This window comes from Pocillopora verrucosa, chromosome 14 (assembly GCF_036669915.1).
Source record: "Pocillopora verrucosa isolate sample1 chromosome 14, ASM3666991v2, whole genome shotgun sequence".
Classification (NCBI taxonomy): domain Eukaryota; kingdom Metazoa; phylum Cnidaria; class Anthozoa; order Scleractinia; family Pocilloporidae; genus Pocillopora; species Pocillopora verrucosa.
In genome coordinates, this window is record NC_089325.1 from 10,863,552 (window position 1) to 10,889,986 (window position 26,435).

The 26,435-nt window shown below is 36.6% G+C and overlaps 2 protein-coding genes and 1 long non-coding RNA gene across 15 annotated transcripts in view; 2 read left to right on the top strand and 1 right to left on the bottom strand.

The window, feature by feature from the left end:
- The window catches only part of LOC131782256 (cleavage and polyadenylation specificity factor subunit 1-like), a 32,667-nt gene that overhangs the window by 2,564 nt on the left and 3,668 nt on the right, over window positions 1-26,435 (top strand). For 2 of the 13 annotated variants that reach the window (XR_010716286.1, XR_010716285.1), the window contains exons 2-5: window positions 24,019-24,058; window positions 24,580-24,713; window positions 25,077-25,160; window positions 25,666-25,822. Coding sequence is in view for 3 of the 13 variants with exons in the window: in XM_066161966.1 (XP_066018063.1) it covers window positions 24,019-24,058; window positions 24,580-24,713; window positions 25,077-25,160; window positions 25,771-25,776 (264 nt within the window). In the remaining 10 variants the exon portion in view is untranslated. Of the gene's footprint in view, window positions 1-768; window positions 1,742-2,366; window positions 2,501-2,960; window positions 3,124-3,502; window positions 3,685-3,911; window positions 4,763-5,583; window positions 5,632-5,917; window positions 6,023-6,459; window positions 8,268-23,272; window positions 23,540-24,018; window positions 24,059-24,579; window positions 24,714-25,076; window positions 25,161-25,665; window positions 25,823-26,435 lie in introns of those variants that run through there. The other 11 variants (XR_010716288.1, XR_010716290.1, XR_010716292.1 and 8 more) reach the window with 11 other exon arrangements.
- On the top strand, window positions 12,133-16,638 carry LOC131777963 (NACHT, LRR and PYD domains-containing protein 12-like). The gene has a single exon (XM_066161277.1). The coding sequence runs from the start codon at window positions 12,189-12,191 to the stop codon at window positions 15,789-15,791; it is 3,603 nt and encodes a 1,200-aa protein (XP_066017374.1). The 5' UTR covers window positions 12,133-12,188; the 3' UTR covers window positions 15,792-16,638.
- LOC131777964 (uncharacterized) lies at window positions 18,033-21,265 on the bottom strand. Its single transcript, XR_010716295.1, has 3 exons — window positions 21,042-21,265; window positions 19,225-19,373; window positions 18,033-18,157 (listed from the first exon to the last, which is right to left on the bottom strand). It is a non-coding gene; the product is annotated as an uncharacterized lncRNA (long non-coding RNA).

The following is a 26,435-nucleotide window of genomic DNA, read 5'->3' on the forward strand; positions in this document are numbered from 1 at the left end:
CCCCCCCCCCCCCCCACCCCCAACTTTTCATCAGGCTTCCCTCAAAATTCACTGCAACCCAACTTTTTGGCTCTGGGTGAAATTAGAGAGGCATTGTGGAAGGAAAGTGTTTTGCCCCAGAACATAACATATTGAATCCCAGACCTTACCAGAGTCCAGTCCATAAACATCAGGCCATTCTGTCTTCCATACCTATTGGTAACTGGTCAATAATTATGAGGCAATTTTAACATGGTTTTCTTTTGTGATCAACTTAATGACACAAATGACATAAAAGGGATTTTGTTAAACTTAAGGCCTGTAATGCACTTTTATGCCCACTAGAAACTATTTTTTATATACATCAGAAGTTAAACTAAGTACATTAGGTAGGAAACAGGCAAAAGTCACCTCATGAAGTTCATTTTGCCCTTCATCAGTTTAGTGATCAATTGATCAATTTCAAGCAGTCCATTCAAAGTTGGTTTATATAGCAGAAAAATTACACACAGACTTGCCAAAGAGGGAGAATGAATCCAAAATTTTTGTCTTTATAAACTATTCTTACCAAGTTGTTCAAGGACCTGAGTATTTGAAAGTTTTGGGGCCAAAGCCATCTGTGCTCCAAAACTTGAAAACAACTTGGGTCTGTACAACTTTATTCAAGTCATTGTCATTCCTAATATTCCTCCTCTGTAAATGGCAACGTGAATTCACATGATAGATAATGTGATGGATGGTACTTTCCCAATTTTACAGTCATTTTTTATTCCTTGTATCACACTACAGAGTTGTAATCAAGAGTATTTTTGGCCTCCTTTGGTGTGTGGATCCTGATTGACACTGTGCAGTGATGCTTATCTGTGGCACATATATTGTGGTTTTACTGTTTAGACAAGAAGGAGCATCAGAGGAACATGAGCAGGAAGGAACTTTTACAGCAAGGTATGATACATGTGCATAAATGACCTGAGTTTTGTAACAATATACCCAAAAAGCACCACAGAACTTGCTCTGAAGATGTGTAGATGGGTGTATAGATCTGCCAAGTATAATTAAATTTGGTCATAGCCAGGTAAGGGATGTGATGATGTCACTGAAAATCAACAACTTTTGGCAACTGAAGAAATTAAAAAACAACAACAATGTGCAGTCTGTAAACATTACATCAACTATTCCAACTTCTGTTTCAATGATGACCCCATTGCAGGGCAAAAAACTAACATTAAAAGGAATAACTTTCAGTTCAGAACAATCAATCATTAATTTTGTTAATTTTACAATCATTTCTTGAGACACAAAATATGCAGTGGTGAGGTAAACAAATTTAAGTGATGGCCACACTTTTTAGACCATAGATTGAGTTTCTTCTTGATTCAGCTTTCACAGTTATTACAGGGTACATGTTTATTGGTTAAATTTGTACCCTGTGAGCAATGGAGATTGTGTATGGCCTAAGTTCAGAGTTTTTTAAGGAGTTTATTTTCAAATTGGCAATTAGGAATTGTTTGTGTTTAGTGGAAACACTTTTTAGTGGTAAGAATGTCTGACATTTCTGTTAGGAAGTAATTTTTGCCACTGAAGGTGGTGTTGTGTTTCATGTACTTCTCTGTGGGAACTAATTTCTGTAAATTAAGGAGAATCTTCTAAAATTCTGACCTGCAAAATGTTTGTTTTCATTATGTTCTGTTTTAGTAGTAACCTAGCTTCTCACCCTTAACATAACAAAGCCTTGTACATGTACCTTTTTCATTCCCTGGTGATCTTTTTGAACAATCAGAATTCTAGATCACCCAAGCAGTGGCTGTTTGTGCACTGCATATGATGATTCTCACCATTTGGGCATGTATGGCCAGGTTATTGAGTTGTTTGAAAAATGGCCCCACTGTTGGAAGTAAAAATTTTAAGCAAATTTTACAATTTCAGAGACATAGTTTGGATAGTTAAGTTCTTAGAATTTCAGAACATGATAGGAAGTAATTTCCATGTCATAGTTTTTGTTGGTAAAGATACAAATCCTGTAGTTTCTAAAGCATACTTCTCCCATGAGGTGAGGCACATGTTGTTATTACCAGAGGTCATGACATAGAGGGTGAATTGCCTATCCAAACTTGAATGTGGAGTGAAACTGATAATGCCATTTTTTTGGCCTAAACAAGCAAATTTCCTTTATGCATTGTGGAAGTAATTTTTGGAGGAATAATCCTTATCAACACAGACACCACACACCATTTTCATTGACATTGATTTTGACATTCACCTTTAATGAGTAAGTATAACAGCATATGTTTTCGGAGGTTTAGATGCCCTGGCCACAACAACTCATTTTAGTTGATACATAGTTTTAGGTTTGCATTTGACTGAACTGTTATTTTTTTATTGGGCAGGAGGAGAGTTGGTTTGTTCTATAAACTCTCTGCTGTACCTTAATCAGAGTGCTCCACTATATGGTTTGTCATTAAACAGCATAGCTGAACACAGCACAGACTTGGTATTGGATCAACTTATAATCCCCTAATTGGTATTTTTCTTTATTCTCATCACTTTTCTGGTTGATATTGTATTGATATTGTAAGGAGAAATTGTGTCTTGGTCACTCATGGGAGTTAAATGGTTAAGCCAATGCTGTTTTCTTCTGATTTACACTCTAGGTATGTTGTCATGATGTGTGTGGCTAAGAAAGTTATTGTATTTTTCAGAGGTCCAAGAGGGTGTGGTGATAATAATAATAATAAAACTACTTATATAGTGCTTATCCAGTCCTGTTCTAAGCGCTTTACAAAAATATTAAAATATCACACATTAAAATAATATTAAAAGTAAGTCTTAAGTTAACTGATGTCTAAGATATAGGCGTTTGACATGGATAAGAAAAGAGATCATACATTAAAGTAATTTTTAAAAAGATGAGTCTTAAGTTTACGTTTAAAAATATTTAAATTGTCACAAGAACAAATGTCATCAGGTAGTTTATTCCACAGTTCAGGAGCCAAAACAGCAAAAGCTCTATAGCCATAGGACTTGAGATTAAAGTTGACAGGAGTCAGACGCAATGTTGAAGACGAACGGAGCGTTCTTGAAGTTGAATAACGGCGTATTAGGTCTTGAATGTAGACAGGAGACTGCTGGTGAAGAGCTTTATGGGTGAGCAGAATTATTTTGAATTTAATTCGCTCAGAAATTGGAAGCCAGTGTAGGTTGAACAAAACAGGGGTGATGCGGTCGAATGATCACCCTGGATGGTGCCCAGACTTTGTTTATATCATCAGACAAACTGGTCTTTTCACTAAAGGGGAGAGAAATGTGAGTTCATCAAATAAGTATTAAATGTAATGCCGAACTGATATTTATGAAGCTTTTGATGGGCTGGTTGAAATATAAAATATCACTCTTTTAAATAGTAATTTAACTTACATTTTCCAACTGGTTCAACCTCTGCATATAACCATGATTATCATCAATGGAGTATTTAACCAGCCTTTTCATCCCTTAAGAGTGATTGGTATCTAATTTCTTCGAACAGGATCACTGCTGAATCAAATGTCAAGGTCATGACATTAGAGTAAAGGATCACCAACCAGAGAACCTATTGATAGCTGAAGAAATTCTCGTTGTAAGCACCACAAGAAATGTATAGAGAACAGTCTGAAGAATACACACTGAACCTATTGACAGCTGAAGAAATTCTCGTTGTAAGCACCACAGGTAATGTATAGAGAACAGTCTGGAGAATACACACTGTCATGTTAGGGTGTGAAGACTTAAATGTCAAAAAATGTTTGTTTTGATATGCATCATTGGGTTGCATAGAACATTTTTAAATGTTTTCCTTAATAAATGAATCCCTTGTAAGAAAGGAAGAAAACTTTTCAAAATGTCAGACATGTTTTAAATTAATTTTTATACCCATACTGTTTTCCTCTCACCTGTAGTTATGTTGTAACCTTGGTAACTGATGGAGTGGGGAGTGTACGGGGCTTTAATTTTGACAAAGCAGCAGCAAGTGTGCTTACTTCCTGTGTATGTAACAAATTTACTGTCGTCAGTAAACTTTCTTTGTTAGTAATATGATAAGATTCATGGTTCATTCTTTTGTTACAAATTGATTATGCAGTGAAAGATTACAGTATGGTTGAATTTAAAACAACAGTGGCCTTTGGCAAAAGGAATTAACTGACAAATGTGATGCTGTTTAAATTGCAGTGGCTTTTCTTTGCAATTTCGAGTGAATGTCATTTTGTGTAGGTCCTTCCAACCAGTTGTCATGGCTAAAATTAATCTTGCAGTGGCTCAAATCTGAAGATCGTTTTTATTTAGTGTGGTACTGATTTTGATTTTTTGGGCTTCCTCTAAGAGTTAGTCACATGAATTCTTCTTCTGTTTTCATACAGACATTTTAGAAAACTCAACAAGATCAGTTGGGTCTGCTTTTGGACAAAGACCAGAAAAAGTTCGTCTGCTCTCTTTTTCTCCTGCGTATTCGAATGTTATTGAAAGCACTCTTATGGTTATATTTGCTCTATTATTTCTATTTATGGCTTGGTTACATATCATTGGCTTCAATTGCTCAAACATTTAAGGACAAGCCATAGGGATGTTTCTGTATACAGGTACATTAAAGTGAAGTGGTTTATTTATTCCAATCTCAATATGTTTGTTATCAACCGTCTTGCCTTGCCACATGTGCTTTGGTAGTTATCTCAGCACACTCATCTAGTTGTGTGGTCCCTGAAGAATCTGCCATTTGATTGAGGTCAATTTCTTGCTGTTCCTAAGCCAATTGGTAAGTTAAAGGTAGTAATATTACATTGAACACCCTTTAGTATCAACCTCAATTGGCATTTCTGGATCCTTGTTTATACAGGATGAGTATGCTCCAAAAACTATTTGCAAGAATTAATGAAATAAAGACTCTGAACTTGTTGTGAGATTCCAAGTAGTAACCAACATAAAAGTACATGAAAATTTATCTTCAACTGTGCGAAAGTTCAATTTTTTACGTGTCTTCTAGACAGTGATTTATTTAGAGTAAAAAACAATAAAAAAAAAATATATATATATATATATATAGATATATATAGAAAATATATAGATATAGCTCTTTGGCATACAAAGCTTTGCTTTCATGTCCAAATTGAGCACTCTACTAGGATGAGTCATTGCTGCTAGCATTATGCATGCTCACTAGTTTTTCTAGTTTGAGCACTCTGGCATGGCTTAGATGATCCCACATATGTGAGATCACTTGTGGTGGCTATATGGTCTTACTCCATCCTAGCATCAGCACTGCACTGATGAGGCCCAGAAGGCCGAAACAGTACTGTCTGCAGTTAGTTATATATATATATATATATATGTATGTATAAAAATGTGGGGGTAGAGTCTACCTTGGCATAAAGTGCTCAATGCTGTAAAGAATTGAAGAGGACGCATCGATTCTCTGCGACTCTGAGTTTCGCGCCCAAGTGCTCGTCAGACAAGTGCTTAGGCGCGAAACTCAGAGTCACAGAGAATCGATGTGCCCTCTTTAATTCTTTAAATTATATATATATATATATATATATATATATATATATATTTTTTTTTTTTTTTTTTTTTTTGCAGCAACAAGGACTGGTGGAAGAAAAGTCTCAAAGACAAAAGAGCGCAAAGGTATGAAAAATCCCTCTTGGTTTTTTCATAATTTTCTTGGTTGTTGTTTTAAATGTAGAAGTTCAAATGCTAGTGCATGTGTAATGTGCAAAACGGTGAAACTTTGGTCACAGAGCTGGAGAGAAGGATGTATTTGATAGTGTGACCGTGGTTGACGACAAGAAAATGTTGATATGTTATCATTAAGAACGCCATCACCCTTCCCGAGGTTTCTTTCTTAAACCTCTGCTAAATACACTGCATCCAGGGGAAAAGCAGCCAAGAAGTGACAGATTTCTCTTCTTAGATATGTTAACAGACAGAAACAAGGTTGTGGGTGGATCAACTGTCTGAAATGTTTCCAGATTCCCCCAAACACCAGATAGAAATTGCTGTTCAGAGGCACATGCAGGTACTTTAGTGTACTTACAGTTTTTGTTACATTTATGGTCACAAAAACATTGGAATGTACTTAATTTTGTACACATCATATAGGGAAGAGGCAGGTTTATAGAGAGGGGGGTTATTAAAAAAATTATACTTCCTAACAAGGAGCTTGTTAGAGACAGGGCTTAGGGATAGACTATTATTTTTTGAGGGTTGGGCAATTACCACCAAAAAAAAAATTCCCGCACAACCTGACCCCAAAAAATTATTTTTAGCTCAGAAAAAAATTGCCCAACTTTCCCCACCCTTTCTCAAAAATAATGGTCATTTCCTTAATAGAGCTTTGACATTAACAGAATCAAAGGGTAAGTGAATTATTTCCTCTTCTAATCCATAAGGCATATAAAGTGATAATGGAACGTTTCTGATAGGTTTTCATATTTTTTTTCTTGTTAATTGAAGAAACTGCTGTTTTGCATGAATTGCTGGATAAGTTGCAGGAAGGAGATGTTTCTGAAGTCCTTCACAACCATCCTTCCTCTGATTCCTTCTGGTCAGTGATAAATGTCTCTTACTGGCCAATAACCAAGAAGATAACAGATCAGAATGTGGCACATCTTGTATAAAACCTAATGGAGAGTGAAATAATCTTGTCCAGGAAGTTTGAGATTGACTCATTTTCTGAAGGTCTCAAGAATTTGGAGTTCCTAGATGTCACTAAGAACAAGGAAGTCTGCTTTAAGCTGCTTTGTAATAAAATTGAGCAAACCCTCACTCCTGATGAATTTAAGAGTCTCTTTGATGCCAGTGTACAAAGGCCCTCTGACTTCACCCAGCAACAGTCCTATAACTTGTTTTGTGGATTATGTTATACAGGCGAGGAGAAACTCAGATGTCTGCTGAAATTAATTTCAGGCTTTCAATCAATCCAATCAATTGGTGGTTATCAGTGCAGTCAGGGAAAGTTAATTATGAATAAGAAAGTTGATGTTTTTCACAACATTTAAGTCTTCTTGGTAATCTTACTACAAATTACATAACGATTTCGCACTATACTTACAAGTACTATTAATTCACTGATGTGTTATGCAGTGATTAGCAGTTCCTTTCTGTGGGACTATTAAAATATTGCTTTTAAAACCACAATGTTTGAATTTGCGTGAACAGTCATCAATGTTATACATGTATAGATGTACTTTAAGGACAAAATCAGTAAATGGCATGTTTTAGATTTGGTTTTTCAACTACAAAACATTGTACAAACTTTCCCAAAGTATTTCTTTGTGTTGTGGAAAAAATATGTGAAAAGGATGATGGTTTTTCCTCAGTTACATGGGATACATTTTCTTGTATTTTCAATTAGCATCACAATAACCAAAAGTACGTAGTCATTATATTAGTACCATTTTGGCAACAGACAGGAAAATCACATTGACAGAGAACTCAAATGGTTCTACATTTATACATGAACTAATGCCTGCAAATGTTACACAAGATCAAGTTAGATATCAAATCCCAGACACTGACTCTCAGCTAGGGGGCCATTCTGTTCCAGGCATACACATAGATCATTTTCTGCAATACTTGGTAATTCTGTATTAGGAACTTCCACAGGCATTGTGTAATCCAGGAGTACACTGTTTCCACCCCACTAACAATCAAGTTGGGGGCCTTTCCAATCAATGCCATAATGGGGAACATTGTCCACCTGTGGGATAGAAATTACATGTAGATGGACAGAAACAGTTGATCAGTTAGTCCTCTGTCCAACTGGTCATCTTGTATATAAGGAAACCAAAATCCACCGAGTAAAGTTAACTTCCCTTGGGTGCAGCCTGACTGCCTAACCCTTACCCATTCCTTTTTATCAATATTTTTCAACCTCCTTTTAGCAGAAAGCGATGATTTTTCCTGAGGGTGTCTGCTTATAGCAGGTTAGACTGTACTTTTGTCGTCATGACCACAATAAATAGGTTTTGTTCTTGTAGTAGGGTGTCTATCCTAAAAATGGAATGTTCCAGCAAAGGTTATCCAAATGAAAAAAAGTGAATTTGTTGAGATAGGGCTTTCTCACAGCATAATAAGTCATGTAATAAATTAAATATTTCAAACTCACTAGAAATGCTAGAAGAAAAGAGCTATTTTAGAACAAACAGAACTGGACCAATTGGGAATTATTTGATATTAGTCTTGTGCCAACATACATCATAGATAAGAAACAGTACATGTACTTTCAACATACCAATAGTTGTGCTTGCTCTGCAGAGAAAGAAAATCCGTGGAGAACCCATAACCATAACTGAATTGGAGACATGTTTTCCTCTGTGGATAGAGGGTGATGATTCTGCCCTTTTGTAAACTCTTGAAGATGGGCATTTATTCGTGCACCAATACTTTATTTACTTAAGTTCTATGCTTGTAGCATCTGCTGAAAATACATCATTAATCATGTAATTACAGAAATATTAATCTGCAAATAAAAAGTACTAAAACATCCAAAATAAAACCTTGGATAGCAAGTAACACCTGGTCAAGATGTCATTATTGCTAATTTGTAAATCTTTGAGTTTTCTTACATCTGGCATTGGTTATGTTGTTTCCCTTACTTATTAAAATCATGCCACTTTGTAAGCTCTTGGAAATAGAATTCAGCCATAAATTTATTTACCGTGATGATCCGTGATGATTCGATTTAGCGTGTGAGGCGCTTGTTTACTTTTGTAACCGAAAGGGAAGTTGCTAATTCGAAACAGGGCGCTTATTATTATTATTTTTTTTTTGAGAGACAGCAGAATGTGATCAAAGCTTCGAATTTTATTTGACTGAGGATCAATGAGACTGTTTAACGGACTTGTTGTCCTGGATCCTTCTGTTATGAAGTATTTAGTTAGTTTATGATTAGACAGTCACTTAGTTAGTCAGTTCAGGATGATTTAATCTTTCGTTTATAATTAGAATGTACCCAAAGGCCCATTTCCAACCTTGATGCAACATCGTCGTTTGTTTTTGTTTTGAACCACCGCTTTTGTATGATTTCGAATTCCGAAGTTATTTAGGTTTGAGCTGTTGTGATGAGTGACAGTGGACGTGCTTAATTTGTCTTCCGACCTTGCTTTGGACCCACACGAAAGTTTTTGTTTTGACTAGCGCCGTCAAAGATTGCATCAGTTAATTGGAAGCATTATGATTAAGTGCTTTGTTTATCCTTTCGAAAGTCTCGTGAAATTTTTTGGGTTAGGTAAGGTATGGTTTGATGCTACTCTGGTATAAAGATTTAATGAAAGTAACCGAGAAGACGCGTCTCGGCATTCCTGTTTAGCGCCCTCATCAGGGGTGATTTAATCGCAGCAACAAGAGGCCCTTTTCTAAGCTCACTAATTAGCCGCCCTTTTTTCTGACGAGTTGTAAATAGGCGTCAGGTAGTAATCTGCTATTACGATTTAAAGGAGCGTGTTTGGGTAGAGTTGATATGCAAGACTTCCGAACATAGGCGCTGGTAGTAACGTCGATTAGTGCACGCTGATAACTTTAGACTTAGCCCTCCTAATTTTATGGTTAGTTAGGCATGTGTGCCCTGACAAAGCTGGATTTTCTTTTTTCCTGGAAAAGACCGCTTTTTGATGCTCTTTCAAACGTGTATCAAACTGACGTTTTGTTTGTCCGATATACTCGTGATCACAGTCACTGCACGGGACAGAATAAATAGCGTCGGTTCGTTGTTCTTTCGTGACAGGATCCTTAGGTTTAGCGAAAATATGCCCTAAAGTCTGAAAAGGTTGTTGAGCAACTTAGACGTTGTGGCTATTCAAAATTCTCTTGATGGGTTCCGTAACACCCTGAATGTAAGGAATAACAGCAAAACCAGTCGCTGGATCCTTCTCATCCTCATCAGGAGTGTCACTAGTTGTAACTGGTTTGCAAAATCGATTTCTGCAAACCATTAGCATATTTCCATTTCGCAAATTGCAGATTTCTAGAAATCTGTAATTTGCGAAATGGAAATATGCTAACGATTTACAAAATCAGCGTGATGAACTTTGTCAAATCTCCACTATGTTCGTGAATAACCAAATGAGAATAAGTCCGCGCAAAATTAAATTAAAATGTTAGTTGACGCTGTAACTGAACTGTCTATATGGTGTAATCAATGTTCGTTGTCTATGAATAATTCGAATACGTGACACGACACTTACCTGACCGGAAATGGACATGGAAAGTGTAGTAGCATGTTTCTGGATAAAATATCATGTTTGCTAGGAAAATGTAACGGACCCAAGCTCTTTTATTTTCTTGAGTCTCAGAACAATTATTTTCGCAAATTACAGATTTCTATTTTGCAAATCATTAGCATATATCAATTTCGCAAATTTCAAATTTTCATTTCGCTTCGTTTCGTTTCGCAAATCACAGTAGGCCGAATTTTGGGGTGATCAGGGTATTCGGAGCGATTAAACAGCGTTTAGCTTCCAGTGGATTCACTCGGTTGGCGTTACTTACAGACTTGTCTAGGAAAGGATTATGTAGAGGGTTAGGCAGATGAACTAAAACCAGGCTAAATTAACCGAGCTCAGCCCAAAAAATTCACTCGATGCAAAAGAACAATCACTTGAACGGGGTAAATTTGTCAAATTTTTATTGTCAAAGTATTATTCAAAACACGTCCAGATCTTTCTGTAGTCGAGAGCGCGGCTGTTTATTCCCATGCAACTCCGTATGTTTCACCTATTGCGCAACGGAAACATATTTGCATAATCACAGAGGCTCACCGTGTTAGCTTGGGTTTTCAGTAATTGGACGTCAAAATTTTTAAAGTATATATATATATATATATATATATATAGTAACGTTATCTTCTTTAAACCCAAAAACGAAATTTCTTGAAATGTTAAGGTATTTTAAAGTTTCTATTTTAATTTATTAATATTTTTTTTACAAAAAGACTAATGGTTTCGCAGCATGGCGCAGAATGGTCGCAGGTTCTACGGTCTGCTAATCTACAATTTAGTAACACCCAGAAAGAGCGAAGTGCCCTCCACTCATATACTTTTCGTTTATAAAATCGAATGTCGTTTGTTTTGTACGTCTAAAGTCACCAGGGAGGAACTGAAGTTTCATGATGTCTTTAGCGCTCTCCGCTATCGTCACGATATTTGTCCTGTAGCTCTCTTATCCTGCCGCCAAGCATCAATCTAGCGCCAAACCTATCAGTTAATTACACTGCCCTCTTAACCCCTCAACAATTGATCGCGTCCAACAAAGTGGATCCGGCGCCGCGTTCTCTTTACATGCTTCGAAATTTTTGGCAACGCGAAGAGCTACAACTAAATAATACGGCGGAAATAATTTTGTATAGTTTGTGTTCTTATTGTTACCAATTTAAGCAAGTGATAGTCAAAATAAACCAGTTTTGCGGACTCATTCCTAAACAGGAATTGGACAATTCAAAGTTTAGCTTAACGCGGAACCATTCTTGCCTCATCATTATGTTATCCAACCTTATTAAGTCTACAGACTAAGTGTTTCCACTGGGATCGCGCGGCAAGTTTTTAAGTGGGGGCTATTTTTGGCTCCGGTATTTTTGTTAAATTGTTTTTGCTCAATTTATTTTCATTTTTGCGAAAAAGTGGGGGGCTAAGCCCTCCCCCCCCCCTCTGCGCGGTCCCGTCCTTTCATCACGTCTCCCACTGTCGCAAAAAAGAAGTCTTTGACCTGCATAACACCCTGGTGTGTTGGCGTCTATTAAGTAAGAAATACAAATCTCTTTTCAAGTGAATACTGCAGAAAATGGTAATACTCGGTAGCTTAGAAATTAGCAGGCTTAAAGTTGCAAAGTAATCAACATAAGCACTCTGGGTTTGACAGCAGAAGTTAAGTCAAGTCTACTGGGCTTCTGCGCTGAATTTTCATAGGAAAGAAGATCGAAGGTGTATGGAAATGAGCAAAGGGGGACGGGTGGATGAAGAGGTCAAGCGCATCTTTTGAAACAATACATATCTGTATCCGGCTTAATTCACTAGTCTGATATCAGTTTCTCATGTAAACAAGGCCATCACCTTTTTGACAGTTCAAAGTTTTCAAAGAGCCAATCAAACAAAAGTTCTGTATCTCTTTAAATACGCTATGATCGAATTAGCAGTTCAATTGAACCAGAGGAAATCAGAACTCAAACGAAGATAACGGAATCAACAAATATGTCAATGGAAAAGCTATTAGATTATTTGGAACCAAAAACTTTCAACAAAATTCCCTTTGGGGTAGTGGTTATTTGGAGCGTGATTGGTGTCATCTTCCTTGGTATATTCGCCGACATGGAATACATTGAACCCAGGTTTGATTTCAACTGTGGCGGAGCGAAAAGTGAAAACATCAAAGCCGTCCAGGGAGAATGTTACGAGAAATACGCGAAGCAACAAAACAAACTCGGTGTTCCTGTTTATGGCTTCGTAATCACGAATTTCGTCCTTATTATATCTGCATGTGTTATCTACTCCCTAATAGTAAGACCAACAGTCAATCGACTGTCGCCAAGCAGTCGTGACGGTGATTCAGAGGGACAGCCGTGCGACCAAGGGAACGCATTATCAACGGGATATAAGCTTTTTATCGCTTACTGCTGTCAACTATTCACTAGACTTGTTTTAGGGGTTCTTTTCATCATCCTACAAACTCAGTTCCTTTATCCTTTAAAGTTTTCCTCCAAGTTTGACTGCAATTTAACCGATGGAACCACTCAGCCAAGGAATTCAACTGACAACGCCCAACACTCGACTTTATACGATTGTCACAATCAACGAGCGGCAAAGAAAACCTACTGGATGTACGCTGTCCTTGGTGTGAATGGAATTCTTGTCGTTACTATTCTGGTTGAAATCGTTTACCTTTTTTCACAGGCATGCATTGAAAGGAGTTTCATGCAAGACTTAATGTTTCTTAAAACCCATTTCGGTCTCAACCAACACCTAGATGGAAGGGACGAAACAATTCCACTCACTGAAACAGACACTGAAGAACTCCAAGAACGAAAGTTTCACGAATTCATCAAACGCAAAAAGGAAATTATTATTGAGGAGACCGAAGGACTTTTAGAACTACAATCACCTTTTTCAGGTAATCCAGGCGAAAACACAACAGTTAAACATTTGACTTTGGATCAAATTTACACAAATCTTGTTGTGATTCCGAACAGAGCTACGTATGACTTTACTGAAAACAGAGAGGAACAGCTCAAAATTTATCCAAGGTCGCGCGGGGAAAAATCACAACCGAAAAGCTTGGAAGGCCTCCTAAATGTTGAAAATAAGAAAGTGTTAATCGTCGGTCGAGCCGGAATCGGCAAGACATTATGTTGTACCAAACTTGTCAGAGACTGGGCATTGAATAAAGTTTTTCAAGCGACAGCTGGAGGCAAAATCCATTTTGATGCCGCTTTCCTCGTGAAATTCAGAAGATTCAAATCGGAAAACGACCTTAGCCTCAAGGAACTGTTAATTCAGTCCGAGTATTTCCCAACAGATCAGCTAGATGACGAGGTCTGGAATCACCTGCTCGAGAACCCTAAAGGTGTACTCATACTTTTTGACGGATTCGACGAATTTAAACATGACGAAAACGTGGTCGGGGCGCCTCTTTATCCAAGAAGCAAAGAAGAGAAAAAGCCGCTCCAAATCCTTTATCAGTGGCTTGTGACCGGGAAACTCCTAAAAGATGCCTCAATTGTGACCACCACGAGACCTACGGCTTTGTCGAGCATCAAACACCTTTCGTTTAACAAAACTTACGAGGTTCTAGGATTCTCATCGGAACAAGTTAAAGAATATGTATTCAAATTGGCCAGAGATGAAAAGGCAGTGGGCGAAACACTATGGCGACACATCAGTAGCAACTTGAATTTGCTCTCGCTGTGTTATGTCCCGGTCAACAGCTTCATCATCTGCACAAGTCTGTTAGAAATCCAGCGAAAACAACAGTCCGAAAGTTCCGCTGACGTTACCTTCCCTTCCAAATTAACATTGATATACAATATTGCAGTGAGAGTGTTTTATGTTAAACATACAATAGAATTGTGCAATACTTTGTTTCCTCCCGAACGTGATTGGCCCGAAGATGAACAAGAGAATTTCAAGATACTTGGAAAAGTAGCCTTTGACGGAATCAAAGATGGAAAACTGATCCTTGGAGGAAAAGAGGTACAAGGAATGGGAGACAGCGCTCTTTTTCATCGCTTACCCGACCGTAAAACTGACACGCTTGATCTTGAACCACAATTCTGTTTCATTCATCTGACAATGCAAGAGTTTTTCGCAGCGAGACACCTGGCAAACAATATGAGTGAAACAGAATTAAAAAACTTTGTTTCCGAGAACATCATGAACGGCAGATGGCAGCTGGTTTTTCAGTTTCTAGCAGGATTAATGGAGAATAAAACTGACCTACCAAGCGAAATTATCACGGACCTTCTTCCTGTGAAAACTGAAGAAAGAGAAAGCGCAGACTACAACGAACAGTGGACTGAGAATGAAGAGAAAAGAAAAGTAACCTGCTGGCCGACTGAAGACGAACGAGAATTAGCAGTAACATTAATTAAATGTTTAAACGAAAATAGCAGAATGAAGTCAGAAGCACAGAGAAAACTTCAACAAATGAACTTTAATTGTGTAAATTTTATTCGTTGTCACCTCACAGCTGTTGATTGCTCTTCGTTAGTAAATGTAATTAATGTTCAACAAATTTCACATTTAGATTTGAGTGAAAATAACATTGGTCCATTAGGTTGTCTTGAGATTTTTAAATTGTTAAAATGTAAGGAATCTCAACTGAGCTGGTTAAACCTCACAAGAAATCAATTGACAGATGAAGCAGCAGAGTATTTAGCTGAGGCCATCAACAACAACAACAACAGTCAGCTACACACGTTAAACCTCTCATACAATTACATCTCACACATTGGAGCACAGCACTTCGCTAAAGCCATCAACAACAACAACTGTCAGCTACGCACGTTAAACCTCACAGACAATAACATCTCAGACATTGGAGCACAGCACTTGACTGAAGCCATCAACAACAACAACTGTCAGCTACACACGTTAAACCTCTCACAAAATAGCATCTTAGACATTGGAGCAAAGCACTTGGCTAAAGCCATCAACAACAACAACTGTCAGCTACACACGTTAAACCTCACAAACAATAACATCTCACGCTTTGGAGCACAGCACTTGGCTAAAGCCATCAACAACAACAACTGTCAGCTACACACGTTAAACCTCACACACAATGACATCTCAGACAGTGGAGCGCAGTACTTGGCTGGAGCCATCAACAACAACAACTGTCAGCTACACACGTTAAACCTTTCATACAATAACATCTCAGACATTGGAGCACAGCACTTGGCTGAAGCCATCAACAACAACAACTGTCAGCTACACACGTTAAACCTCACATACAATCACATCTCAGACATTGGAGCACAGCACGTGGCTGAAGCCATCAACAACAACAACTGTCAGCTACACACGTTAAACCTCTCACACAATAACATCTCAGACATTAGAGCACTGCACTTGGCTGAAGCCATCAACAACAACAACTGTCAGCTACACACGTTAAACCTCTCACACAATAACATCTCAGACATTGGAGCACAGCACTTGGCTGAAGCCATCAACAACAACAACTGTCAGCTACACACGTTAAACCTCTCATACAATACAAACATCACAGCAGCAGGTAAGCAAAAGGCACGTAATTTACTAAGCAATTGTCAGTCTAAATGTGAGCTAATTTTTTAGGCCTCTGCAATTCCAATTAAAAACTGAAAAGAAATTATTTGAACCACTTACTATTCAAAATAGCAGTGAGGTAACCAGCTCAGTGATAATTTCAACTCATTGACTCAGCCCGTGAATGAATGTAAAACAAATCTGTAAAGTGCTCAGAGCAGTGAGATTATTTGAACCTGATCGAAGTGAAGAAAAATGAGCCAATGAACATGTTTATTGAGAACAAAGGATGTCAAACTTTTTTATAAACGAACCAATAACATTGAAGTAAAAACACAAAGCTTCCTGCAGAGAAAACAATTAAGCCTCGGACCTCTCAGGAAACTTGGTCATTTTGTGATTGGTCAGTTTCGATCCTAAATTCTCTCCATGCTCTTGTAAGTTTTGTTCGCTGGAAGTGTTTTGGGAGATTTTAAAGGCATCAGATGAATGTGAACACCACAGATTGCTTACCAAGTTTTTTTTTATTTCTAATGTTTTCTGCATTGTTTTCCGATTGAAGCGAACCGGTTCAAGTAGTTTCACACTTCCAACAAAATATCGAAAAAAGAATTGTAACCAAATTGTAAATCAAATCATCACGCTTTCAAAGAGAGAAGGCCTTTTTGTAGGTTATAGCTGTAAGATTTATATCACATTCAAATAACTTTTTTCCGGAAGGTTTCAGCTTTTTTTGTAAATATTAATGTAATGTTTGTACCTATTTGTTGGCTGTTACTTGTCAGAGTTGCAGTTCAAAATATAAAGATGAAGTATCAGACTTGAACAGTAAAGATTTTAACTTACTAGTCATTGTTAATGGAGCCAGACCTCCCTAATTTGTCATTGAAGAATAAATTTTGTAGAATGATGTCAACTTTGTATTGTGATATATCTAGCCCCAATTGTTAGACACAACTTGGAAGCTAATGGGGGAGGGGAGTCACCTTTTCAATATCAGTCAAAAGCTATCAATCTACCAGAGAGAGTGCCTCAAGGGGAGGGTATAAACAGCCCTTAGAAAAAACCCCTACTCTATCTCAAATTAAATGATTTTCTCTTCCTTCTTTTAACACTGGAAAAAAATAATTTAACACCATGTCGTGAACCAACATCAAAATATCTGAGGAAGTGTGCAATGCAAGTGACATGAAATTGATGTAAAATATGTCCTTGAATTGGTTCCTGGTTCCTTAAAGGGCACCTATTAACCATTTTTAAAGCAAGATGTATGAAATCACTGGACCTCAGACAAAAATTAAATAATGGAAAGAAATTAGAGAAATGAAATATATCCCACATGTAAAAAGAATGGGAAGAGGAAACAAGGAAACCTCAGAAAGATTTTCACTTGTTGCAGCTAAGAAAAAACACAACACTTGAGACTTTTTCTCATTTTTTTCAACACTTTCATTCCCAGTTTTTATGATTTTTGCAGGACTTATCTCTTACACTCCCATATGTGACCAAGACAGAATTTCTCCTTACAATATCAATACAATATCAAGCAGACAAATGATGAGAATAAAGAAAACTATTAATTAGCTTATAAATTGATTCAATAACAAATTCTCAAAACTAACATCACAAGAATTATATGGGAAACAGTAAGGAGAATTACTAATGAGATCTTGAGAGTGAAAATCTCATGAACAGAGACACCTATGCAGGGCAGGGCTTCTTCCAGTTTCCACTCAGTTCCACAGAAAACCTTATTTCAACCTGTTTGGAGAAATATCTCCATTTGTTTAGAAATGCCAGGTGATGCCAAAAATGTTCATTTTGTTGTGGACAAATTTTCTGAGCCTTTACATGTGCATATTTTCTTCTAAGAATCAACAACCCAACAATATAATGTCATGCAAAAGGAAAGAAAAATTCAGTGGATGTTTTAATAGAGGTTCATCTGGAATTTAAAGTATTATCAATTGTAAGTTTGAAAAGAAGAAAAGTTAACTCTGAGTCCATAAAGCTACACATAATTAGAGCATAATGTTGATAAAATGATAAATAAAGATGGGAAATTATCCCTAAAGAAACTTGTCTGAAAGTTAAAAATTATACCAAAGTACACTTACAACTGAAAAGTATACTTGTACAATGAGATCACTACTTTCCAGAATTTCCTTTGGAACAACGACTAGAAGCTGCAGATTTTTTTCCTCCCTTGTCATTCTCCTGACTAACAGTGGCCCATTTGCACTTGAATTTAAAAGAATCATGCATTTCTTTGATTTTATAACTGATTGTGGTGCTTGTCACAACAGCCTCTTTAGCAGTAACATAATAGCCACAATTGTGGCTAAATTTTCTGCTGATAAGTTTTCTGGTGATGAGTCAAACTCCAAAAACTGCTGCTCCAGTTGCTGGACAGCTTATTGGACTTCATTTCTTTCCTAAATAGTAAAGAGAACACTATCAGTGTTGCATAGTGGTGATTGATGAAGAAAAAGCATACAGTCAAACCTGTATTAAGCAGTCACCCACAGGGAATTGCAAGGACACTACTGAAACAGTTTCCACAGAATAGCAGTCAAATGCTGTAAAAAAATGCTATTTTATACCATAATTGATCACTTCACTTAAAGTTTACTCAAAAGCTTGCTAAAAGATGCATTGACTCTTTGTTAATACCAATAAACAGAATCAACAAAATGGTGACATAGCATAAAAACAGAACACTAAAGCAGAATTACTGTCTACTATTTTCTATCAGTTGGACCTCTAGGTCATATCTATGGGCCGATTGACTTGTGTAATGTTTGTGCATAATATTTGTCCCAATAGCTCTAAGAAGAGTTAGATAATTTGCAACATGTTGAGCACATTTAAACTCAAAGTACTATTCCTAGTTTTATTGGAGAGATTCTGCTTGAGTGACTGTTCAACACATGCAAGAAGAAGACAATAAAAACAGGAAGCTTGGACTCAGTCAAGGATGACCATGACCGCTTAAAGAGGTAAAAATTACAGTACAGTAATTAAGGGGAGAAAATCTGACAACTGACCCCTTTTTTACTGGGTGACTGTTTAATATAGTGTCACAATACAGTTTTAAATGTGTAATGATCACCCATTTCATAATGAAACAGATGTGCTTAACTGTGTTTTCTTTTGTAGCACTAATTACTCCAATAAAGAGGAACATTTGAGAAAACATTAGGGGGAATGCATCTTCTTTAATAACCAGTACTTCCAGATGGCTTTAAAGTTAGGACAGACAGTATTTACCTGTCAGTCCCAGTCCACCATAAACAATCTTGCTTGATTTTGTATATACAAGTTTACACTTTTATTCCAGTAAAATGTGTCATTCTTAACAAAGAGCATGATACACATTAAATTTGACTGATTCAAGTAAGAAAGTTTCTTAAGTGAATTAGGCAGTACAACTTCTTAGAATGGACATTACTTCTTAAGTTAACTTGCTACCTAGTCAATGGTTACATACACAGTCACATACCTGGATGCATTTTTGTTCCATCTCTTCAATGTGTTTTATTCTCTGTTCTTCATCACAAACACTCTAAAGTACACCATCCCTCCTAGGTTGTGAAACCAACACTGGCTGAGTAACCAGCTCACACTTGGTGATGTCATCAGCTCTTTCTTCTATCAGAACAAATTGATATTGAAATAAACAACAAATTGGTGTTGAAATAATGCCATGAAAACAAAATCTCTCACAGACTTGAGGTTGTTTTCACAGGATCACAGGAGTAATGGGCAATTCTGTTAAGCTGTTGTATAAATAGTGTTATAGCCTCCTCAAGGGGTTTGCGTAATTAAAACAAAATAGTTATTGGTGAAGTTTACACCCAAGGCAATGGAGACAGCATTGATTACAGCATAACAATTGTCTCTTTGTTTTTCAGTCTCTTGAAAATACAGTTCCTCTATTTTAATTGTATTAAATTCCACTTTTTGATTTTACTTTTGTGCTTGACACTTGGTTGGTGAACATCATTCTAAAGATAGAACAGACATATTTAAGTTTGGAAATTTTTTCCCTTTTGGAATATTTAAATGTTATTTTATTCTTCCAGCCCTCATCCTATCTTTTCCTTTTACATTGAACCTCCCTACCCACTAAAAATTTACAGTACCATAAATAAATGACTGGCAAGAATTGAAGAATCCCTTGTAAATTACTGTACTGACTGAGTACATAAATAAAACAAAAGCAAAAAATGCTGTAGTATGCAAAATGTGTTGAGTTGACTTACAGCTATCAAGTCTCATGCATTGGGTGTGAGACTCACGCAAACAAATTTATTCTTACACTCTCATGCTCAAACCATTATTTCTCACTCCTTCAAGGTTTTGCATTTATTTTGTTGATTTTGAGATAGGAAACTGCTGCTTTCATTAGGTACCTATAAAATTGTCCTTCAAAATATAATTTACACCTAGTTCCCTATGCACTCATTTTACACACTTTTTAACAGCATAAATTCTCTTTCAGATAAAAGAAATGCACATTTTAGCTATTTCATTTTTTTACAATTTTCCAGGAGAACATGACCCATACCCTCTTCTCCTCCCTCCCTTGATAGGTGATGCCCATAAAATCTCACTCTTTGCCAGCAAATGGACTTGAGAGCTCTAGTTGACTTAAACTGCATTGCAAACAAGTCATAAGATTTCACTTTCTAGAAAAGTATACATTACACAATACAATAAAGTATTTACAGCTAACCAGTAACTTAGGCATTAAGTCTTGGAATAAAAAGCGAGATTTTTGTCCAATATTACTCCAAACAAAACGCATAGATGACCCAACAAAGGCTAAATTTAGGTATGCAGAAAAATTTAAAACATGTACCACCTTCAAGTCCAAATCTATTGATTAATTCTCCAAATTTGCAGACTCAGATCTTACACAAGCAAAACAGTAAGCGTTTGACCAAGATCTTATGTCGTACAAGATGTCATACAAGAACTTTGCATTCTGTTTTCCACAACATTCAACTTCATAATTTTTTTCAGCCATAAGATTTTGGTCACATATTTCCTGCATCGGACCAAATCATTTGTTCTGAATAGAACAAGTCGTAAATTTTGTACGTTATATTTTTTTATATGTCAAAGACACAAGACAGTGAATGAGTTTAGACAGTGTGGGGACAATAATTGTACACAATCAAAAAGAGAAAGGCTGATATGTGGCTACGGTAACAGTGTTCAATGCCTCAACCAGACTTGAATCCATTGCTAGGTAGCACATAACACCAGCAGCTACAACGCACATCGACCGACGTATTGAAAGTAATAACTAACCTTGTACTTCCACAGCAGAGTCACTTCTCGTCATGGAATCCATTGTTTACAAAACAAGCCAACATGTCATAATGAATATCAAGAAGTATCCCGGACCTCAAATCATCTTCTTCGTTAAATTCTGAAATTTGTAGAACTTTACCTAGCAATTTCTTCCTTTCTTACGTCGGTAACACAGAGACATTTTGAAAATCTCTTTGTCTAGCGCCCGACTCAGTAGCCATGTTTACCCATGATCGAAAGGCATTCATTCGTTCCCAGGGAAACTCGTCCTTAATGATCTTCGCTAGAGGGCTTATAAGAGGGCTCAAACAGAGAGTGGAAAATAACTTATGGACAGTGAAACCTAAGGAAAACTTGACTCTTTTTCCTTAATAAAAGTATTTCTTAAAATGAGAATTTTATTTCTTTTGACTTTTTCTTTAAATCAAGAGGTTTATAACAAGAGAGAAGGATCCTTAACACCAGAATTGACATGAGAAATTTGTTGTTAATTGAAGGATTCAGGTTTTAGAGTGTTCTCTTTATGACTAGTTCTTTAAATCACAGATAAATCTGGAGTGTCTTCCTGCTTTCTACCTAATTCACATGGATGCTGGATCATAGGTCTATGGTTGCTTTTGTTGCTTGATAATTAATAACTGATCATGATAGTGATGCTGCAGAGACCAAGTAAGGTGCCTGGTTAAAGAGATTTATATGATCCAAAATGAATAAAAAAGGCACAGAAGGTTATTCTTATTCAAAAAATAATCAAATGTTGGGGTCTCATATGTAATACTACTTTTCTATAGTAGCCATGTTCTCCAAAGTCATTAAATGTTTTATGTTCTGAGTTTACTTAAGTGGTGTAAATCCCATCTTTGGGGAGGGAATGGTAAAGAGGGTAAGTGGATAGAACGCATGTATTTTACTCTGGTATTGATATCTGATTCTCACATTGAAAATTACAGTTATAGAAACTTGCAGCATGATTTCTATCATTTAAAAGCTATTTTCATTTTTTTCCTTACACATATAGTCTCCATTCTACTGTCACAGTCTTTTCATTTATCGTCTGGGTGTGGATTAGAACTAATCAAGTGTGCATTGATAAAACGTCGTGAAAATGTTTTATGGCCCATGGCCCAGGGCTTTAATAATGCAGTCAATGTCAATCAGTTGTGTCAGAAACTGGAACAGTAAAATGTGGAGTCAGTCTTCAGGTTTTGCTGATCATGTTGATCATTGTGTTCTGTGATTTGAATAATCTATTAGGGATCAAATTTCGCTTGTTTGAATGTTTTTTCGCCGGTCTTTTTCGCCGATTGAAATGAATTATCCATACCCTACAAAATATTGAAGGACAAGAAACAAGATGGCCTCTATTTGCGCAAAAATATGCTCCTATATTTGTTCTTGGAAAAAAATCTGTTTCTCGAAGCCCACTCCTTTCGTTGTAATCAATTTTTTCGTTCCTTGAATTTAGCTGATTATTTTTGAAAGCGAACGTGAATATCGATGAAAATATATGTTCCTCATTATAAACAGTAAATCTAAAACAAAATAAAATAAAAAAATTCCAATGTTCAATTTCCCATTTCTTTTCTCCCATTCGCCATTTTCGCTTTTGTTGGTATCCTCTGAATCTTTTTCCATTCAAGTGGAGTTCTTTTCGCGTTTTTATGGAACGAGACGAAGTGGACGTCCATGAAAACGCCCCCCCCCCACATCAAAGAAGAAAAAAAAGATCATGTTTATATGTAGCACAATAAACCCACATTAGCCTTGTCTCCTTTTCTTCCCTTACTAACCTCCGACCAAAAGTGATTTCGTAAAGAAACGCTTCAAACGGCCCACGAAGACAAAAGAGAACCATGCATGAGTCGTTTAGCATTCATTTCTTGAGATATTTGGACCGACATTTGATTTATATGCTCAATTTTCAACACTTTATTCCTAACCCTAATAGATTTTGTTCATCCCACGTCAACGATCACCGTGTGGTCTGCCTGTGAGAAGACAATAAAAACGAAAAAAAGACATAAACGCTATTTGTGGGTTTATTATGCCACTAAAAAAAAAACATAGGAAAATACAAAAATAAAAAAATAATGGAAGTGGTTTTATCGTAAGAAAAACGAGAAGTAAGTTTGCACCAGAAACCGTTTCCACGGAAATGACGCTCAGTGGTGGAATCTTCCAAAGAGGCCTGGTGTCAAAGCGAAAGGCCTGGTAGATTTATTCTCACAGACAGGAGGAATATGGCATTCCCTCTCATGCCTTTTGGTTATCGAACTTCTTCGGTTACCTTTTTCCTGCTATGAATTTCAGTTATTTACAGGAGATTCTTTTTTTATTATTATTTTGAAGAGGATGTATGCGATTTATGAACAAACACACCCCCTGACAGGAATCGAACACTCGTGCACTGTCAATTGTTTTTGTCAGCTGAAAACAATCTTGTTGTGGCGGGGACATCGCAGCTTCTTATCTACAAGTTTTATACCCAGGACGAGGTGAAGACGGGCTCCGTGAATCGTTTAATGGGGACTTCAGTTGTTGTATTATTGAAAATATCTTACTCGATTATCAGGTGTAGACAAATACACTGTTATCTGAAAGCGAAATTTCCTTGGCAGTTAAACTATTTCCGACGTCTCATGACTCTTTTTCCTAGTGGTCAACGGTGTCCTCAGGCTGTCTTGTTGGTACCCACAAAATGTTATATTGTTTAAGTGGTCAAATCAAAATATGTATATCAAATTTCAAAACAAAATGATCAGAGGTAAACAAACAATATGGCGGCTGAGGGGCTGGCGAAGGGAATTGACTATTGTTGATAAATGAAATGGCTGTTTTCTCACACTTTATTTATATGCCTTGGTATCAATACCTTGGGTCTCTACCTTCTGCCTGACTATTTAGTAATGTTCACATGGCCTTTGGCAATTAATTGTTATTAAACTTTTTTTTATCTATGATGTCTTCATTTTAGCATAATTTAACAGGATCAACATCATCAGACAAGACAGGAGGTCAGTATTTACTTAAGGTATCAGTATTTATTTGGGCTATCAAGGGTGAGATGTACTTGTAACAAGCTTTCGTAAGTTAACTTGTAACCAACATTTAAATCAGATTCCAGCTTCAAAGAAAAGCACCAGATTTGGAAAGTAGAAAGTTGCCCAAATATAGAGAGGGATATGATGAATATTTCTGGTAACTTAAGCTGGCACACTTGGTGATTTCAAACACTGATTGCAGAAAATTTGATCCCCAACAAAAATGACCAACATCTGACATGCTATAGAGAAAGAGATGGTCTCAATCTTCCATGTTATTACTTCCAGCTAGTTTCATTTTAATTTTTAATTGTTTTTCTTTTTCTGGGGAGGGGGGGATTAGCCCCTCGGGAGATTGTAAATATAGGTTTACTTGTAGATGGTTACCAAAATTTTAAGACATGTCCACCTTTCAATATAATGGTCAATTGAATTGCTCATATACAAGAGTTTCACTTTGCAAGATTGGGTCACCTGTGGTTTACTTTACTTAGATGGTACTACAAAGAGAAGGAAGTTGGAGCTTGTCAGTCAGTATTCTTTGTTTGGCAACATAGAATGTCTTAAAGCTGTTAGGTCAGCTGGAAACTCAAGGGACTCACTGCTATCGAGCTTTAAGGGCGCCAAGGTATTCTCTTCTTGAAGTTTAAGCAATTAAATTTTAAGTTTGTATTAATCAATGACTGGTATTGTTTTTTTGCAAAAATGAGATGAATAAGCCTTTTGTCACTTTTAATTAACCCTTTAACTCCCAAGATCTGATTGTTAATTTTCCCCTGTAGCTGCTAGACATTTCCTTGTAAATTAGTTATTAGAACTTAGTCATAGATCAAGATAGCAGCCTCTACCTGATAAGTTTGAATATTCTGATTACCTGTTTGCTGAAGAATATATGGAGATTGTAGGGAGAAGTTTTATGTTAATCACTTCTGGGAGTTAAAAGGTTAACCAAATATTCACATTAACAAATGTCATTTTATTATGTGTGCAGTTTGCTGTCGTGGATTATGATCCAGGCACTCATGGCCTGAAGACAAGAAGTTTGCATTACTTTGAAGACAACAAAATAATCAAGGTAGCAGAATTTATTAATAAAACCTGTACAATGCCAGCAAAAATTTTAAATTGATCACAAAATGTTGTCTTCATAGCGAGAATGGTTATAATTCAAATAAAAGCTATTGTTAAGAAAATTCTGTACTAGAGCCAAGAGACTCATCTGGCTTGAGCTTATCCTGGTTATCCTCAAGCAGTCCATTCAAAGTTGGTTTATACAGCAGAAAAATTATACACAGACCTGCCAAGAAGGAAAAACGAATCCAAAAGCTTTGTTTTATAAACTATACTTACCAAGTTGTTTAAGGACCTGTGTATTTGAAAGTTTGGGGCCAAAGCCATCTGTGCTCCAAAACTTGAAAATAACTTGGGTCTGTACAACTTTCTTCATGTTGTTGTGTATGTTCACCATTCCTGATATTCCTCCTCTGTAAATGGCAACATGAATTCACATGATAGATAATGTGATGGATGGTACTTTCCCAATTTTACAGTCATTTTTTATTCCTTGTATCACACTACAGAGTTGTAATCAAGAGTATTTTTAGCCTCCTTTGGTGTGTGTGGATCTTGATCAACGCTGTGCAGTGATGCTTATCTGTGACACATATTGTGGTTCTACTGTTTAGACATAATTGAGCATTAGAGGAACATGAGCAGGGAGGAACTTTTTATAGCAAGGTATGATATATGTGCATAAATGACCTGATTTTTGTATCAATATACCCAAAAAGCATCACAGAACTTGCTCTGAAGATGTGTAGATGGGTGTATAGATCTGTCTAGTATAATTCAATTTTGGTCAGAGCCAGGTAAGCAATGTGATGATGTCACTGAAAATCAACAACTTTTGGGAACAAGAAATAAAAAACAACAACAATGTGCAATCAGTAAGCTTAAAATTAATTGTTCCAACTTCTCTCTCAATAATGAGCACATGGCAGGGCAAAAAACTAACATCAAAAGTAATAACTTTCTGTTCAGGACAGTCACTCATTTGTTAATTTTGCAATCATTTCTTGAGACACAAAATATGCAGTGGTGAGGTAAACAAATTTAAGTGACGGCCACACTTTTGAAGCCATAGATTGAGTTTCTTCTTGATTCAGCTTTCACAGTTATTACAGGATAATCGTTTATTTGGTTAAATTTGTACCTCATGAGTAATGGCGATTGTGTGTGGCCTAATATCAGAGTTTTTGTAAGGAGTTTTATTATCAAATTGGCAATTAGGAATTGTTTGTGTTTTGTGGAAACACTTTTTAGGGGTCAGGATGTCTGAAATTTCTGTGAG

Coding starts and splice junctions, on each gene's coding strand:
- LOC131777963 (XM_066161277.1), top strand. CDS start 12,189: ATGTCAATGGAAAAGCTATTAGATTATTTGGAACCAAAAACTTTCAAC.